Raw genomic sequence first — 19,971 nt, forward strand, 5'->3', positions numbered from 1 at the left:
TGATTCCAAATAATGTACAGAAATGACCTGGTGCTGTTACATGTCAATCATCTGGGGGGGCCACTAGGGGGGCCAATCAGATGACAGGGGGGGCATTGGCCCCCTGGCCCCCCCTCTGGCTCCGCCACTGCTGATTGGATGTTTTTCCATTTCTGCAGACAGCAGTAGCAGCTTGCGGAAGAGAAGGAGATACATTTTTTCACAGATAATCTCTCTCATAACAAACTGTTACAACACGGTGACAGTTTTAACAAATGTGTCAAAATAATATTTTTTTAAATAAAATAAAAATGCATGAGGAGCAGCTTTAAGAGCTCATCACACAGTCTGGATGTTATGTTTCAGCTCAGGGCCCAGCATGGCCTCCAGGTTTTCTATCTTCATCGCCTCTACATCTCTGGAGCTGGACAGGCTGGCGGCTCGGCTGATTTTGGTGAGCGTTTCCTCGTACGGCGGCGGCAGGTAAACCATGACGAAGACGCCGTCCGATCCGTCAGAGCTGGTGCTGGTGTGGCGCTCGGCGTTCCTGGTCAGGGAGGCTAGAAACTCTGCGTTGGCGTCTGCGTCCTGGACATCCAGGGCGATTATGTTGGCCAGGCTAAGTTTGTGGCGGAAACAGCGTTGATAGACCAGACCAGCCAGGAGAGCCAGCAGAAAAACGGAGACGATCGGGAGACAAATGTACAACGCCAGATCTGAGCCTCTGTCCTCTTCTAACTCCACATCTGGCCAGGTGTTGATCTGAAGATCAGCAAGAAAGATTAAGATTTTAAAAACCTGATTTTCTTACATGATCAGGTATAGAGAGAATGGTATCTGTAAAGTCATACATGAAAACAAGGAATAATTTCACTGAATTTCTGCTTTTAAAACCTGAACAAAGTGATTAGAACCTTTACAATCTGCATTATAACTACAGAGGACCAAAAGGGACATAATTAAATAAATACGTCATTAAATCATTAATTGAATTAAATAAACGTTAAATTCAATGTTAAAAAAAAAATTATTAACAATTTATTAAATATATTAAATTATGATAGCAGATGCAAATAACTGTCTATCTCAAGTTTTTGCTTTAAAAAGAGGTTGAAGCTGCACCAAAGGACACCTGAAAAATAGAAAATCAGAATAGAATAAAATGACAAAATCAAAATAAAACACATTCATTAAATGCAATTTTTCACTCCCTCAAGCATCTTGAATCTGTTCCAGTTTAAAAACTACAAAACTCTGAAAGAAAGTGCAAAGTTTCCAACCTAAATGCAAGAAAAAATATACCTAATAAAATATTACTGGTACTTTTAATAGCAGTAATTCTAAAGGTACCATGTTTTTTCTATGCAAATACTCGATTGAAACACTGAAAAACTGCTGCAATCTGCAATTGTTATTCCATTTATTGTGTTTAATGATTTAGTTCTTTCTCATTTTTACCCAAAGTTATTCTGGAACATCCAGAAGGCCGTTTGTTTTCTGTTATGTTGTGTTTTTCTCTTTTGGACCTACAGATTAATTTCTTTATGCCGTTGTGTCACATGTTGGTCAGTTGCGTCAGTTAATTAGCACAGCTGACCAAAATCAGGACTTTTTGTTATTTCAAATTGCTTACTTTCTCCTCTGTAGGTAGAAGACATGTTGTTTTGTTTTCCGTAGCAAGACGCCATTAAATCCCATTTGTGTGGATTCAGACGCACGACGTTATAGTGCACTAAAACTGAAGGTTTCTGGGGATTTGCCAGCTGGGAAAGAATGGATGGATTTTGTCTTGACGTAAAGCTGGATCAGACAAAAGCTGAATTTATGTTTGATCCACACATGAAGCTGATCCTGCAGCCTTCCAGCTGCTGCATGTTGTGTTGCTGTTGTTTACTTCAGTGTCTCTAAATCCCCGCTCCCTCCCAGTAATCGCTTACGCGGGTAGAGTACCCAGTAATGTTGCTCGAGTAAAAGTAGCTCTGCTTCAACATATTTTTACTCAGGTTAAAGTAAAAAGTAGCCATTCAAGAAATTCCTCAAGTAAGAGTAAAAAAGTATTTGGTAAAAAGTCTATTCAAGTGCTGAGTAACTGTGATTATCAATAATTTAACATTTAAAATTTACATCATCAGATGAACCAAAATATAAAGTTAAGTGGAAATTTTGGTATTTTAAGGATGAAAATGACAATAATTGATATAAGTAACAAAAAATAACTAATTTAGGCAAAAGAAAATATTTCCAAACCAGTTTCTTTAGATAAAAAACTTATGAAACTTTAACAAAAACAGCTATTTTTTACTTTTACTTGAGTAAAATATGTTGAAGTAGTGGTACTCTTACTTGAGTACAATTATTGGCTACTCCACCCACCTCTGCTGGTAAGTTAGTTTTATGTAATTTCAAGTGAACTACTAAGGTACTGAAACTAGAAACTAGACTAAAAATACTTGGTAATATCTTGTGTTTTTGCAGTGAACTTTAAAATGCTGCTCTGTATTGTTATTATAATAATTATTCGGTTATGATGTAACGTCACACACCTGCTGCTCCTGTGTTGGAAGCCGTCCTGTCTCCCAGTCGTCCAGCCCATCGCCTGCTGGTCCAAACCTCATCCAGCTGCTGTCCAGCAGCATCCGGGTCATGGTCAGCTGCTGCTGGAGGGAATGAATGATGGATAGATGGATGGATGGATGGATGGATGGAGAGGGGCCGTTTGCAGCAGCAGGATATGTGTCTGCAGAGAAAGCTGCGCTGAGTTAAGGATGAGATGAGCGTGTTTCTGTCCAGCTGTGGTGGGAGGGGCCAGAGGTTAAGCAGCTGCTCACATGCTTACACATGCAGCGGAGCAACTGCCCAGTGACGGGATTATCTTTGTTTTGTCTGCCCTTCATCACAGTAACTGGAAAGCCTGGCGAGAGAAAAGGGCGTGGCTTGTCTTAAACCTCAGTCACGTGGAGTAAAATGACATAATAGTAACGTGTGTTTTAGGAAAGTCTCCCAAGCGTCTGAGCTAAAGCGAGAAGTTGGTCTGAAGCGACAAAACAATGAACAACTCGGCTCGTTTTGAGTTATTCACAGATTCTTAAATTTCAATGACATCCAACACATGGAAATCAAAAAAGAAGTTAAGTTGTTAATAACACTTTAGGTCTATTTGTAACCAGACTTGACTTGCTTTGGCAGAAATAAAGATCCTCTTCTGCACCATTACATATAAAAGTTATCCACCCAGATCTATAAATTGTATTTATTTCCCAATTAAACCATTTTAAATTAAAAATAACAATAGCTGTTGTCGTGCAAGCAGAGCATTTTTAGTAAGCAAAGTAAAATAAAAAAAGCGAAGAACAGTTCTCACTAACTGAGACTTGAGTCCTACCGTTCAGGAGCCGTTCAAAAGAATCAAATCGCTAGTGAATGTTTTTGATGAGGCAATAACATAAATTGATGCAAAGCTAAAAAAAAAAAGAGTCGATTTTACATAATATTGTCTCTTTAAATAAAGAATAAAAGTGAGGGGAAAAAAATCCAAAAGTCAATGTTTCTTTAAATATTTTGTAGCATTGTGTGTTGGTTTGTAAAGCAAAAACTGTTTGGAGAAGTCATGGCATGGAAATGTTTGGGAAACCCTGAGCTAGAGAACAAGAAAATATTAAAACAAGATAAATGTTTTCTTCTCTGTGTGGGAATAAAATCAAATAGTGTCAGGAAAGCAGTGGAACGAGAAATCACATTTCTTAAATGTGTCACATGAAGGCAAATTTTTCATAAAGAAGACAAAATGGGGTCTAAAATGCAGCTTTGCGGGACTCGACAAGTAATGAATTCTGACCAGAAAGGTCTTGTTAATTAGAACCCAAAACACAGTGGAAACATGGTTTAAGCATCATTTAGGTATTTAAAGCCAAACTGAAGCATTTTATTAATGCATTTATCCTATAAAAAAAATGTCACAAGGTCCTTTAGTTGCAGGACCTTTTCAGATTTTATTTATTTGATTGAGATTCTGACTTCCACCACTAGACGGCGATAGTGCACAACCAACAGACGTTTGAAAGGCTTCACCCGTGACGTCAGTAAAGGTGTTTTACAGGTTAATGAGCCATCAGTGTTTTTACTACACACGCCTGAGGACTAGTCGGAACTCGAACTCATTTCTGCTGACGGAACGTTTGAGAGGAAATCGACTTAAAAATAGCTCCGATGTGAAATCACGGAATTGCTGAGGCTTTTGATCCTTTTTACCAAATGTGGGGAAGCTGAGGTTTAATTCGTTTAGTTCTGGCAGCCGGTCCCTGAGGAGGAAGTCCAACCTGATCGTCAATCACCCTTCAAAGGCCTGAGCCATGCTGAGGAATGGTGCGTTCACGGCCCTGATTCTCATCATCTGCGGGCTTTTTTCTGACGCCGGTAAGATGATTTCCTTGACAGTTTTTAAAACAAAAGTATTGACGTTTCTTTGGCTGGAATAAGGTTTTGTAGCTAGTTTAGAGACTATATATATGAATTAAAAAAAAGAATTAAAAATGGTTTATGAGAAATATAGAACGTGACTGTAATATATCTAATATTAGAGGAAAATATTGTATAACAACCTAAACAACTAACATACACGAACTGATAAGGAAAGGATTGTTTCTTTGCTGTTTTAATATCTCGTTTCTATTTCAAAGTGATTGATAAAATGCACCAAAGGAAAATCCCGAATGAAAAACTGAATTTTCAATTGAAAACTTAGCCATCAAATGAACTTATTTCATTTATTTCAACAAAATAAGTGGATTTCTGGTCTTTCTTTCTGAATACATGACAAAATATAAATAACACAAATTAACTTGACTAAGGTCTTTAAAGTTAAATCTGAAAACTTGATGGAAATCCCAGAAAATCAGTTTTTTGATGTTGAGGTAAATGTCTCATCTGTTCAGTTGAAGAATCAAAACCTCTGTTTGGTTGTACAAGGCCGAAAAGTGGCCATTGTGTGAGATGTTGTCACCTGAAAGTAATCAGGGCTGACCTGTTTGACAGAAGGTGTGGAAATACCTTTTAGTTCCTCTTCTTTTAACTCTTACCCAACCTGCTTGGATGCAGCTAGACTACAGCTTGTACTTTTCCACCAGTTAGATTTGGGAAATCTGCTTAAGTACTTTAAATTCATTATCAATTTAGTTATAATTTAATTCCCAAAAAATCTGTTTTTTTACTTCCCTAAAACTGGAGCATGTAGCTTTTGTAAATAAGTTTTTGTAAATAATAAATGAATTATTTTTACATATTTGTTGAAACTGTCATTATTTTGTGATGGTATAATCTGGGAAACAATTGAGCTCTTCTTCATTCTCTCAGTTCTAACTAGAAATAACTCATCGGAGCCAGGAGTAGATCTGTAGCGATACATTAATCTCTCAATACAATAATCTGCTCACGATACGATGTATATCATGGAATTCAACAAACAATTCGATACGATTTGATGCATTTTTAAGATTTCCAGACAGGCTTTGGAGAGACGGAGTGATTTTGGTGACATTTTGTGACTGTTCCATAGACTTGGATTGAATTAATTGAACTGATGATAATACTGGTGTAATAAATGTTTTTGTTATACGTTTGCTTTGTTTAAATATTAATTGTGTGGCTTTGTGTATTTGGTTATGCAGGAAAGGAACCTTTTTCGTCTTATTCGCTTAGATAATGTGGTTTATTTCATTTCATTATTTAATTAATTGTAACTGGTTGTTTCATTACATGTCATTTTTAATGTACATGTGCATCTGGGTAAAAAATGCCATGTGTGATGGCTGTCATTTAATTCATGTGGATTTAACATAAAACTCAATGTATCGACACTCACGGATGAAAAATGTCTACTTTCTGAGGAAAAACAAAATATCGATGAATATAGATGGAATTGATCAAACTACGCAGCCCTGGCCAGGAGGCGGGTTTTATCGCTGTCGATCACAATCTCATGTGGCGCTGCTCATTCTCCCTCCTTTACTCTGCTGTGTAGCAGCGTGTTGTAAATGCTAAGGCTAGTTAGCATGGCCACTGATGACGGCAGATAAACAGTTTTTACTCTAACGGAAAGCTGTTTCTCTGCCATTAGACCATTTAGCAGTGAGAACATAAGGTTGATTGACAGCACTAAGACCCTCCTCTTTGCTCTGATTGGTTGTTTTTGCTACATTCGAGCGGCGCTTTGAATGGCAATAGACGGCAATAGCAGCTCAGGGAGAAAGTGGAGGAGATTGATATTTTCACAGACTATCTTTCTCACAGCAAACAGTCCTGACATAGTGACAGTTTAAAATATATATATATATATATATATATATATATATATGTAAAAACATCACTTTTTAAAAATTTTATTAAAGTTCTAAGCAAGATCCTGAGCTTGAAATGTCTCACAGTTCAATCCATCATCCAAAACTAGAACAAACCAACAACACAACCAACAAGAAACGACCATCCAAAGTGACTTACTTTGCGGGGCGAGTTATTATCCAGAGCAGAGAAGCTGTTAAAAGCAGAAATACGGCTCAGCAGGGAAAAAACAATATTTGTTTGTGGTCTCAGTCCATTACTGAAGAGCGATTAAAGAAAGCCTCTGTTGAAAGATGTGCAGCCATGAAGGGAACAAAGCAGACATGTGGCAGAAGAGGCTCTGGTTACATGAGACCAAACCGATGAGTTTGACCAGCATTCAAAACGGTTCGAGAGGAAAAAAACCCTGAACAACAACCCAGAGGTGAAGCATAGGAACATAAAATCTATTATTTTTTTAATCAAATGTACTTAAATTAAACTGTAAAACCATCAATTTCCACCCAACATTCAAAAAATGTTTTGTGACACGGGGGTGCGAGGGGTTGTTATAATTTAAGATTAGCAGGAAATAAAAAAAAGCAATGTAATTTTTATATATCAGTGGGAGATCTACGGACTGGATTAAATGATGAGTTTAAACAAAGTACAGATATAAACCAGCCTTAAAAAACTGATATAAAAGAAGCTTATTCATATGTTTTACATAACATAATATGAAATTTATGAATAATTTAAGGAAGAGAATGAGAGGTTTAAGTGCATTTCAATGTGGGAATAATTTCAGAGTTCATCTCGTGTGTGGAGATTTAAATGTTTGTAGGTTGATGAATATGAGAGCAGGAGGAAATCATGAGATCAAATATGTAAAACTGCATGTCAGTGGGGCATGATTTGTTGCATTTTCATTTTTTTCATGTTTTCACTTGATGTCTGTTTGAAAATAAATAAATGAATGAAAATAGCTTGGTGGTAATCAGGCTGTTTTCATTCAGCCGGTCAGAGAAAACCTGCTGGTCTACAAAGAGTTCAGGCTGCAGGGCGGCGCTCCAAAACGAATGTTTCTGTCTCTCCACAAACAGCAAGTCGTTTCTCCTGTCAGTTTTATTTATAAACGTCTCGCATCTGAAACCAGAAGTTGACGTACGTTATAAAAGAAACGCCACAATTCTCTTTATTTGGCCTTTCCACTGATGTTACACGAAGAAGCCGTGTGTTTTAGGTGCACCTTAAATGACATCCACAGGTGTGTCTCTGATTAACTCAGAGGTTATGAATCGGCTTCCAAAGACATGGCATCAAAAGTCCCAAACCGTTTAAAGCAGGGGTGTCAAACTCCAGTCCTCGAGGGCCGGTGTCCTGCAACTTTTAGAAGTGCCTCTGCTGCACCACACCTGAATAGAATAATTAGGTCATTAGCAAGGCTCTGGAGAACTGAGGAGGTAATTAAGCCATTTGATTCAGGTGTTTTGTACCTGTGGCACATCTAAAAGCTGCAGGACAGCGGCCCTTCAGGACTGGAGTTTGACACCCCTGGTTTAAAGGCTCATTTAAGCTTCTGACTTTAAAGAAAGTAATACATTTGCTACTGTTGTTAATCTTGATTGACCTAAAATGGGAAAAGTTTGTCAGTGTGGTTAAAAAAAATGCGTAGGTGTCTTTAACAGAGTGTATGTAAACTTCTGGTTTCAAATGTATGTAAATGGCCCAAAGTGCTTTACGAGATCATCAAACACTAATCAATCAATAAATCAATAAAATACAACAGCTGAAATAACATAAAACAATCAAATACAATGTCAGCTCTTGTCAAATGAAAACGAGTCTTAAACTGATCCAAAGTATGAATAATATTTAACTATTTGTGTTTATAGGTCCCAAAAATTATTCAAAATATCAGTCTCTTATAAATAAAATACGGGGTGTAAAAAGTGACTGTAGGTCTGAATTTCTCTTCTTTGGCTGTGGGCTGTTATCTGACTACATGTTGGCACAAGTTGAAGTTTCACGTATTCCTGGAGGATTGTTGCTCAGAGGTCATCTGCTGCCTTTTCCACTTCCTTGTCGAGTGTCTTAATATTTCTGCGAATATTATTTCATATTTCTTTGGAACGTGACTAACCGGTTGAAGGAGGCCTGGTGTTGCTGCTCTGTCTTCAGTGAGTTTCTTAATCTCCCTTATCATCTGTGGAGTTTAACCTGCAACTGAAGGATTATAAAACTATTAACACTCCAGTTTGTAAAGCAAAGGTCAAAAACATTTAGTTGCTGATGTAAACTCTTTCAGGAAACGACTGAGAATGATCTTGGTTTGCCTGCAAAGATTATTTAACTTTTGTTAAATGACTTATTCAGGCAGAAGGAAATTAAAGTATCCAGCATCAGTTAATTGAACGATAAATTAAAAGGAGCTCAATAATTTTCATTTCCCTGATTTATTACTTTTTTTTTTTTCCCTCTTTTTTTTATCAAAAACTAGACGATAAAACTCAACTAGCCGGATTTTTGAAGAATAATTTTATCTAGACGTCACAATTAATTTTATTTGTCTGTTTTTCTTTCTTTATTTGGATATTTTAAATATCGTTCAGTTCCAGTGTTAAATATTCATCATAACTTAAAGTTTATTATTGATCTTTGGGACTGTGTTCTTTTATGATGCTATTATCAGTACAAAACATTAAATTAACGTTTAAAGCTATAACTTCTGACACAATTTATTATCCAGCTAAATTTATCACCATGACAGGCCAAATCAAGTAGCCCATAAAGAATAAACAAAACCTTAAACATGCACAGATTAAACATTTTAAAAGTAATTTACTACCAAAGTTAAAAATTCAGCAATAGTGATTAATGCAGTGAAAAAAAGCCAACATGTAAAAAGCTCGGCTCTTTCCGCTCCACTTAACATCAGTGCAGTGAACGACCGATCTGTTTGTTTTTTGGATTAACTGATTATTGGATAGCAAAAGAGGCTTAAAAGACTTTCTTTTTTCCTAAAATTGGCCTCATCAGCTCTGTTGAGTACTTTTCTTTTTAATCTTAAACTTAAGATGTGTATATGTACTTTTTTAGATAGTTTTGGTTTAATTACAAATCTCAGTATGTTGTTCTTTTTGCCAAGTTTAGTTAAGGATTAATTCCAAAGTTAGTTGATTATTTCAAAAATCAATTCATCATGGTTAATCTCTTCAGCCCTGCATTTTTAAAAAATCATTTTTTAAAATAATTATTACTGCAGGCTTCCTGTCTGGTTGTGGTCATTTTATAACAGGAGAAATAAAAAATTGATTTCCACTTTAGCTACAAACTCGTTATAAACTGAGGTTTTTCTGAATAAAACCCCGTTTTTCTGCATTAGATTTGGTCTGTGATCGTTTTGTTCCATTAACTGAATCGCTGGATTCCTGCTCTGGCAGTGAAAAAACAGTAACTGGAATGCAGAAGAGCAGTAAACATTTACCGTCATCTGTCACCACGAGGCTTTCAGGTCCTGGATGCAGTACAAAGTGTTGCGGTGTTGCTGTCTGCGTTGCGTAAAACTCTATTATAGCTGTGGGCAGCAGTCTGACTTGTTGTTGGAAATTATAACCCTGATGGCTCCGAGTTTTGCTGTTTGAACTATGCAGATCTTTATCTGAGCAGGTATGACAGAATGATAAGTGGGGGATTCGCCTTTGAGTTTGGGTACATCCTCATGTTTCCTAAAGGTGTGTTCACACCAGCCCTGTTTTAGTTCACTTTAATCAAACTATAGTTCTGGGATCGTTTGGGGAATCTGTGAATGTGCAATTGAAACATCTTCCAGTCTGGCTTTGGTTGAAGCAGAGTGGAGACAGCTGAAAAAGCAGGAAGTAGACTGTAGCGCCAGGCATTCTGGGTAAATATTAAACTCTGGAGTGAGAAATGGATTGTGGTCTTTTACCAAAGATAAAATGGAAATCCTACAACCTCTAAAATCAGACGCCCCTCCATTTTTGTTTACATTTTGTGAAGAAGGAAGTTGCTCTCCTATCATAATGTTTTGTTTCCTTCAGTGGCTTTTGTTGTGGCGCCCCCCACAGGTGTGGAGGAGGACTTTTAAGCCAGCCAGCTCTGAGACGTTTTGGTTTAATTATGGAAATAGTTTTATTTACAATATTTTGGCCAGAGCTTATTGTTGAAGTTCTGGTTTGCCTAACTCTGTTCAATGCACCAGAGGATGAATAGAATGTAAAATACTTGTATTTGCCAAAAAACAGAAATTGATAGAATTGTCTTTCAGAGTCTTATTTGCTTTTCCTTTTTGCAGTTCCGCCTCCGTCAAATGTGATGGTGAAATGCGAAAACCTGAATATCACAGTTAGCTGGGATTACAGTGAACATCAGCCTCAAACCATTTTCATGGTAAACGTCACTGGATCTAGAGTTGCAGGGTAAGTATCTGCTGCTCCTCCGCTGGATGCTCCTTTCTCTTTCATTTAGAGCAAAATCAATGAAATGAAACGATGGTCTTGTTATCCTGCTTTGATTGAAGGTCTTTTGAAGCGAGCACAGCAGACCACAAGTACGACCTCAGCCGGTTTGTGTTGGGCTCTCAGGAACGCTACCTGTCTTACCTGGTTGTTTTTGTAAAAGCCGTCCAAGGAGGCGAACAGTCAGAAGCCGTAAAGTCAAAGTCCTTCTCCTTCAACCAGTTACAAACAGTTGATATCAAATGTAAGTAAAATTATTCAGCGTGCTCAGAAACTCAGCATCTAGCAGACTTTTATGGGGTGCCATTTGTAAAACTGCATAAACAAAAGAATTACAATAATTCGGGTTATTTGACCTTTCACAACTGTAAAAAAATGGGGGTCATATTTCACCATATTATTAATTCATTTATAAACTCCACAGTCTCCACATAAATAGTTAATAAGCAAGCAAAATATTTAGTTTACAAACTAAACATTTTGCTTCAACTAAATATATTTAGCTTGTAAACTAGTTTAGTTACTACCAATAGTAACTAAACTAGTAGTAGTTCACAAAACATTCACTAAACTACTATTAAGCTACAAGTGGTTTGCTAAGCTACTAGTAAACAACTAGTAGTTTAATAAACTACCAGTAAACTACTAATAGTTTACTGAACTAATAAACTAAACTAGTAAATGGTATGATAATATGATAATAGTAAATTATCTAAACTAAACTAGTGTACTAAAGTACTTTACTAGCTTAGTTTATAAACTAAACATTTAGCTCCAACTAAATAAATTTAGCTTGTAAACTAGTTTAGTTTCTACTAGTAGTAGTTTGCTAAACTACTACTGGTAGTTTAGTTACTACCATGAGTAACTAAACTACTAGCCACAACAGTTTAGTAAACTACTAGTAGTTTACTAAACCAATCAGAATAGAAGCCAATCAGATTGCTTCTAACACCCTCCACTTCCTGTTAGTAATTTAACATGTCATCAGTAGGTTCATTTGTGTGGACGGATTTACTAGTAGTTTACTAAACTACAAGTAAACTAGTAGTAGTTCACTAAACTACTGTTAAGCTACAAGTGATTTACTAAGCTACTAGTAAACACTTGTAAGCTACCAGTAGTTTACTGAATAGTAAACTATCATAACTAATAACTAGTGCACTAAAGTACTTTACTAGTTTAGTTTAGTTTACAGACTAAACATTTTACTTCAACTAAATATTTAATTGATAAGCTAAATATTCATTTCAGGCTGCATTTTTAGCTTCTTGAGTAAATATTAAAACTAGCTGCGTTCTCCTGCTGGCGCCGTTTCGCTGGTCCGCAAACGGCGACGGCAGAACTTGGGAGAAAGCGCCAGTCAGATGGTTGTTCAACAATTACTGAATATATTGTTTGAAAGCGTTTTCTTCTGTTGAGTATTTATTACCTAATCGCTGTAATCACAATACTCTGAACCTCAAAATGAACCAAAATATTTAAAAGCTAATATAACTAATACAAACTAAACTAATGCTAAGAAATATTTAACTAACAAAAACCAGCAATGATTCTCTTATAACTAATTAAACCCAAAAAAAACAGTTTAAATTAAATAAAACTAAAGTATAATGAGAAAACCAGGTTTTTCTGTAGGTGAAGGGGTTAAAACCATGTTTTTTTTTTCCTTCCATTTCTTTACTATGAGTCTCTTTGCGTTAGTTTAACACACACAGGAATAAATGAAGGTTATGAATATGTTTGCCTGGTAGTGAAGCTTGACTGGAGCTGGATTGTGCTGTTTGCACTGGTTTCCAGCCAGCTTCCCGATGCTCTCGTTGGATGCTTGACTTGGGTTTCAGGTGAAAGGAGTCAGGCAGATAAACTTTAAATGATCTTCTTTCAGGTTTGTTGGATTTTCCTCCTGTGACGGTTCACAAGGCTGAAGATGGGGCTTCTGTGAAGTTTGCAAATCCCCTCCGTTTCTACGACGAATTGAAGAGCATTGTCACGCCAAACAGCAACGCTGCTGTCCGTTTCAGAGTTTACCCATCTGAAGTAAGCTACCACTGTAAACTGTGTTTCTTTATCTTTTTACAGTGAAAAGACCTGATGGCTGTAAAACACCAGGCTGTAATCCTGATCTCATCCACAAGTTGACGCCAACATTTCTGTTCTGGTTAAAATCTCTCAGATTTTTTCAAAGTTTGGAGTGATTTTACATCAGTTTCACAGAATAATCACCGCAAAAGAAAACATTGCTGGTGTGTTGCATCTGATTTCTGTTGAAACTGCACCTCTTGGATAACGTGTAGTCCATTTAAAATGCTAGTTATCACAAGCTTTTGAGAGAATTAAATATGCAACTACCTTTAAATATGAAATTTGTATTTTATTGGTTTATTAGTCCAGTTTTTTATGGGGCGGTGACTAAGTTGAGCTTCATAAGTGGCAGAGTTTGGCTGTTGGATAACAGATTTACGAGCAGAGGAGGTTGGAAAGCACCTTCTTGTTGTTTGACTTTAAAGCTGCTGTCTAAGGCTTTGCACACACCAAGCCGAGTCTTTATAAAAACAAGTATGTTCGCCGTATCGATTAAAAACATATTTTACACATGGGACTGGTTTCAGAAAAGCTTTTACCCAAATAAACCTGCACAAATTTGCGCGGTCAGGGGCCCATAGGGGGCGCTGCACTGCCCTGCAGCGCAAAGCTAAAACCTGTCAGCCAATCAGATTGCTTCTAACACCCTCCACTTCCCGTTAGTAATTTAACGTGGCATCAGCAGGTTCATTTGTGTGGACAGATTTAAAAGTTTAACTGCTTTTAAATTGCATTTTAGAGTATAAAGTTAATAAAACACAAACATCGATTGGGAATCGTGTGAAAGGAAGCATGTGGTGAATTATTTGTTGCAGATGATGATGCATAAGAACCTAAATCCCCGTTTTCCCATGTATACACGCAAACAAAATGTCTGATCAAATCTCCACTTTGAGATCTTTTGAGATTTTATAAATATTTTTTTTATGGACATTAAGTTTTTTTGTGGATAAAAGGCCAAATCACATAAACATGTATTCGTTTTCCTATTGACTGAGACAACAGCTTCACAGAGTTGATGGAGAGGAGGAACCTGTTGATATTTTAGTCATGCAGACTCTTATTTGCAAATTATTTCAGCTTGTTGGAGCTCAGTTTGTATTTCGCTTAATTCATCCAAACAGGACTTCTGGGATACCAAACACTAATACCTGTGATAATTATGTGATTTCAGTTTATCGGGTCATGCGGTGTGTCGGATTTAACCTGCAAACTCGACGTGAAGCTCTCTGCGGAGGAGTGCGTCACCTTGAAGGGCGACCTGTGTTTTCACCAGTGTGTTGACCAAATAGCGTTCAAAGAGACGAAGAAATACTGCTCTGAAAAACAGGGTAAGAATCTACTGGAAATACTGAAAACGTTGCATTAAAACATGGGTCATACCATGAAAGGTTTCCAGACACCATGTTTAGCACAGATACTCCGCAGATATTCATCTTTTGAAACGGCATTTACTTCTAATTCAAAATGGCCGCCGTATAAAAGTCTTGTATTTTGGTCTAATTGTGCACATATATGTCTAATATAGATGATTCTGATATCAAACTGTATATTATTGATCACATGGAATCCAAATCTGAAACTCAAATCTCTTAAAGACTTACTTTTGCTTTAATTGGAGCTTGGATTAGTGATTTGTTTTTTATTTGTAAATGTATAAAATAAGATCAAGTGGCTAATTTTTAAAATCTAATTAATCATCAGAATAACCCATAGAAAAATCAATTACTAAATTATTGTCGGATTGAAAACTTATTGGAACCAATTTGAATAAAAAAACTACAGAAGAGGATTAGGGCCACTGGAAAAAATAAAAATAAAAAATCACTTTTTTTCTCAGAATTCTGACTTTTTTTTTTCTCCGAATTTGACTTTTTTTTCTCAGAATTCTGGGATTAAAGTCAGAACTTTTTTTTTTTTCTTTTTTCCAGTGGTCCTAATCCTCTTCCGTTAAAAAAACTGATCTTGATTCAATTGAAATAAAATAAGCAACAGACATGTTTTAAAATCCAAACATCTTCAAACTGAAAGGCGTTTTCCCTAACCTGATCACTATCCCTGCTTATATTTCTGGTGCAGAAACTTACGGACTGGTAATGTTTGCCATCATACTGGGGACCATTTTTCTCATCATAATCATCGTCGCTGTAGTCGTCATCTGTAAGGTGGAGGCCTGGACCGTGAAGATACTCGTGCCAAACATCCAGGTAACCAGAGGAATAAACACTTTTCTTTTCTTGTGAGAAACTTTACAGCATTTTGCGTCATTGTAGATAGAAAAAGAGTAAATTTCCACCAAAAGAACTGACATTTGAGATAAATCTTAGAAATTTAAAAAAAAAAAAAAAGTTAAGTTTGTAGATCCAAAAGTCAAAAATTTATTTAAAAAAATCTCAAATTTTATAGAAAAACTTTGAGATTTTTTTTCTATCTCAAAAAATAGAAAAAAAAATGAAAACTTTTTGAGTTTGAAATGTTGAAAATTTGCTAGAAATCTCTGATGTTTAGCTTAATCTCAAAACATCTTTGGGATTTTCAAACTCAGAAATGTCCATGTCTTTTCCGGAAAGTTTCTGAGATCTAAAAATTTCTTTTTTTTTTTCTAGCACATTTTTGACTTTTCAAACTCAGAAATTTCCAAGTACTTCTAGAAAATGAGATTAATCTCAAAATTGTAGTTTATTTTTAGTCTTTTTCTAAAAAAAAAAAAACAACTTCAGAGATTTCTGGGGGAAATTTACCTTTTTTTCCTGCAATGGCCCTGATTCCTGATTCCTGCTGACTTGTTTGCTTGTTTCCGATTCTTTACAGGTGAATTCGCAAGGAAACGGCGAACAGCGGAGTTTCTTTATCCCGAACCCAGAGCCAAAGAACAGTCGAGTCTCCATCGCCTCTCCGCCCGTCGAGACGACGTCACTCGTCTCAGAGGACCAGAACTTCTGTGAGCAACCGGAACCGAACAACGGCGACGGCGGTGATTACGACTGTCGGGGCGAAGAAAACTACGCGGGTGGAGGCTGTTTGGAGGACAGCAACCCGAACCTGGACACGGAGGGTTTTGTGTCGGGGGCAAACGGGACGGACGACGACTCTCCAGACGGCTCCGTGAAGACGGAGTGCATTTCCATATCTTCCACGGAGGAGGAGAGATCGCCGTATGACCGGCCACATGTGTACTTCCAGAGGGAACTGGGCGACGGAGAGCCGGTCACTGGTTATGGTGGGAACTGACAGGAACAGCTTCTGGGATTCTTTCCTTTTTGGTTGGTGGTTAACAGCGAGTCTCACATGGACCTCAGGGAACATAAAGGGACACCGATGTTTGGGACGTCTATGCACTCTTAAAAGTGACAGGAAGGAAATCCATTTTTACATCCATGACCTCACGGTGGAGACGCATTAGTCTGGTGACGCCGCCTTTCCAGATGCTTCCTGAAGCATTTTAACAGGTGCAGTAGATGCTAAAGCAGCACTATGCAGCTTTTTATTTAAAAAACTTGACATATTTGTCTTGACAGTATAGTATGAGGCAGATCATCTACGTAAAAAAAACCAAAATGAGCTTCTCTACCTTCCCACAGTGCCTACTAGAAACAGCCAATCAGAGCTAGGAGGCGGGTCTTAGTGCTGTCAATCATGGCTGTGTGCAGTAAAGCCTGTTGTGAATGCTAAAGCTCGTTGGCATGGGAAGCAATGACTTTGGATGACCAGTTTTCCTGTAACAGTGAGTCATTTCTCTGCCATTAACACGGGGATGATTGACAGCGCGAAAGCCGCCCTCCTGGCTCTGATTGGTTATTTTTGATAAGGCGTTGTAAATCTTTTCAGTGATTCTCTCACATGCTGACAGTTTTAATATGTAAAAAAAACATTTTGTAAAAGTTACTTACTGCAGCTGTGAAGTATCCTCAGGGATTTTTCTGATTAGAGGCGGCACATGGCCAAAGGCTTTGACTGTTTGTGCTGATTAATCTGCCAAAAGTTAAACTTTAATCTCGTTTAATGTTTTATTGCCTGATCAATCTAGACGACAGTCAGCATGTGAAACAGTCGCACCCAAGATGACTGAGATGGAAACTATTCGACTTGTAAAACTGGCTTCAGAAGTTTTTTATAGAAGTTTACGTCACTGAAGGATTGTTTCTCTTTTTTCCAGAGCTGCTATCTTATTTAGTATTTTAATAAATGTTTGAATGTTAATTTGATCTTCACTGCACTCATAGTGACTGCAGTTTCCTGCTGTTGTAGAACAGGTTTTCTTCCGTCCTTGTTTGCATGAGATGGAGGAAGGTCAACATGTGGCTCAACCAGAATCTCCCTGCTCTGAAGCAGGTCGAAACATTTTAGATCTTATAAATGACTTCATGAAGAATTGGTGACTTTTGTGATTTTATGTATTCATATTTGCTCAAATTTTGTATATTATCGTCACCAATTTTTGCATCGTTGGTCTCTTTTTGTTGGGTTGGAATCCTTTAACCTCCATATTGTCAGATTTATAACAAGCTGCCAAAATTGATTCTTTTATTGCCCACAATAAAGTCTGTGTATATTTTTAGAGTGCTTGTTTTTCCCATTGTTGTTTCTGCAGCTTGTGAAGGCAGGTGGCTGCAGGAAGCAATAATTTTCTACATAATGTTTTTTAATGGAGAAACACGACATGGGCTGGCTGCTCAGTTAAATAACTCATAACATTCCCACAGCGTCCAGTTTTTGGCGCAGATGAAACACTCGTTCCTCCTGTGGAACCTGTTTTATTCATTCAACCAGTTGCTTGCTTCTTCCTATTTTTGGGTTTGTTTTTCCTCTGCAGTCACCCAGATTATCTGTAGGTCAACGCCGTCCTGTTTCTCAGTTTCACTGAAGAGAGGAACATGTCCACTGGAAACACCGCAGGGTGAAATGTTGGTGCAGAACGGCGGTCAGTCGGCGGCTACAGCTTCAGGCCCTGAATGTTTGTCCTTAAGTTCAACATTTGCTTCTCCTGTCGCACTTTCTCCTCCTTGAATGCCAACTTGTTCGCTTTCTTCTCCACTCTCCTCTCCTAAGAATAAAAAGAGAAGAGAATATTCAAAGTTTATTCAAATGTTTCTCATCTGACAGGGAGTGTCTCTGTCCACCTTTTCTCAAGAAAAACAAACAAGTGGTGCCCTCAAAATAAGCAAATCATGGCTAAAGATGCGTTAGCTGTAATGAAAATATTTTGCTTTGACTCATCGTTGCTTATCGATAAACTTGCCTGCAACTTCAACATATAACTGAGATTCTTTGGCTAATTTGACCTTATATGTGGCTGAAATGACTGAATATAGAGACTCAAAGGAAATCTGCTAAAAGAATAGCAACTAAACCAAAATTGTACAAAAATGACATACATTTTGCTTTTATTAAAAAATGGTGTTTGTAAATGTTCTACCTAGAACTCAAGTGCCAAAGATTTGGCTTCAAATTCTGTTAAAATGAGTAATTAAAGCAGAAAAGGTTCATTTGTAGCATTATTTGCTACAAATGTTCAACCGTATGCTAAAGGAATGCTACGTTACTGCGTCTTAGGCAACTAAATATTTTAAAAAAAATTTTTTTATATTTCTACTATTGTAAGAAATGTTTTGTGGTTAAAAAATATGCAAGACTTTATCTGATAAGTCATCAGAATAAATTTATTACAAAAATAATCGTAAAACTGCAACTAACCAACAAAGAAGGTTGATTCCAACAAAGTTGGTTCTCAGTAAATCAACCTACAGTTACTGGTTCAATGTTTTAGTGTAAAATAGCTTTAAATGTCAGAGTAATCAAAACCATAATATTAAACATACCAATCTGTATGCGTTACCATGGTAACAGACCCACGAATCTGCTTTTTGACGATGGAAATCCTCACGTTACCTCAACGATCTCTGACAATCGTGTTCATCCGTCTCTACAAACGGCACATGAAGCCAAACCAGAGGCTCTTGGAGGTTTCCTCACCTTCCGCTCCTCTTTGACGGCCTGCTTCCTCGCCCTCCTCTCCTCTTTGCTCTCCTCTTTGTTTCGGGCCTGCGTCGACACGCGCGGCAGATCCGAGTCGTTGATTCTCGTCATGCGCTCCGCTTGCTTGGCTGTGAGGCCCCTGGAGGGCAGGACGTCCAGGGGGATGCCCGTCTTACCGGACACACGGATCGCCTTGGGCTGCACACAGACGAGAAGTTTCCGTCCGATTCGTCAACCTCTGATACTTAATTAAACTCATAATTGGTTCAGTTTAGTTTGTTGCTAAACAAATTCTCAATTTTAGGACGGTAAACTAGTAAAATGTAGAAAATCGAGCACCACCACAGCAGTAAAGGACAGAGATTTCCATCCTTAAATTTGAAACAACCAAACCAACATGGATTCCACTGCAGTTTTTGAACCATTTTGAAAATTTCTTAATATTTTCACCAAGTTTGAAGCAACATTGCTAATGAAGTCATCGCTTTTAGCCTGTAACTTAAAACCTCCACCTGCTGGTGTTTAAGATTTTAGTCTTTTGCACTCGGTTCCCTCTGCTTTTAGAGCTCATAGAAACAGAAATTAATTTAACATTTCGATGTAGTTTTTCTTCTTTTCTGCCTGTACTGAATGTGTGTTACTATGGCAACATTCAGGGCAATGACAGCATCTGTTTTTGCTTTTTTTTGGTCAAACTCAAGTCTTTAAGATCAAGCAAACTTTTAACATCAGAAAAAGTCAACCTCTATAAGCAGAAAACCTAGGAAAGAGATATCATCAGACTTTGGGCTTCCAGTGAACCACAGCGATTAAAATCAAGGAGGAGAAGAGAAACATCTGAAGAAGACACTGAGCGCAACTTTATATTTCACGAAACGTAAACAAAGATGGAGCTGCGTCAGATTTTAGCTGTTTCAGGATTTCTGTTTTGTCTTTTCTACAAGACGACGAGCTACTGCTAGCCACAAGCGTCTGTTTTTGGCTAGATTTACCCAGAATGCCCTGCTCTACAGTCCTGCTCTTGAAGCGGACTACGGTCTTATTGACATTCACATATGCCTTTGAACTGCACCGGAGTTGCTCGAGCTCTGCTTGGGTTGCTAGGTAACAGGGCTAAGCTCAGCTGGGGTTGCTAGGTAAC

General features: G+C 37.5%; 2 protein-coding genes across 2 annotated transcripts in view; one reads left to right on the forward strand and one right to left on the reverse strand.

Moving 5' to 3' along the window:
- The first annotated feature begins 4,121 nt into the window (after positions 1-4,121).
- ifngr1 (interferon gamma receptor 1) lies at positions 4,122-17,412 on the forward strand. Its single transcript, NM_001360840.1, has 7 exons — positions 4,122-4,392; positions 10,607-10,730; positions 10,832-11,013; positions 12,658-12,809; positions 14,029-14,185; positions 14,934-15,061; positions 15,666-17,412. The coding sequence occupies exons 1-7, from the start codon at positions 4,329-4,331 to the stop codon at positions 16,083-16,085; spliced, it is 1,227 nt and encodes a 408-aa protein (NP_001347769.1). The 5' UTR covers positions 4,122-4,328; the 3' UTR covers positions 16,086-17,412.
- A 180-nt stretch (positions 17,413-17,592) lies between these two features.
- ltv1 (LTV1 ribosome biogenesis factor) overlaps positions 17,593-19,971 on the reverse strand; it is a 10,276-nt gene continuing 7,897 nt past the window's right edge. The window contains exons 10-11 of the mRNA XM_008418165.2: positions 18,828-19,028; positions 17,593-17,898 (exon numbers count right to left, since the gene is read on the reverse strand). Of these exons, the coding sequence (XP_008416387.1) occupies positions 17,788-17,898; positions 18,828-19,028 (312 nt within the window). The 3' untranslated portion in view covers positions 17,593-17,787. The remainder of the gene's footprint in view (positions 17,899-18,827; positions 19,029-19,971) is intronic.

Source organism: Poecilia reticulata, linkage group LG1 (genome assembly GCF_000633615.1).
Source record: "Poecilia reticulata strain Guanapo linkage group LG1, Guppy_female_1.0+MT, whole genome shotgun sequence".
NCBI classification, from domain to species: domain Eukaryota; kingdom Metazoa; phylum Chordata; class Actinopteri; order Cyprinodontiformes; family Poeciliidae; genus Poecilia; species Poecilia reticulata.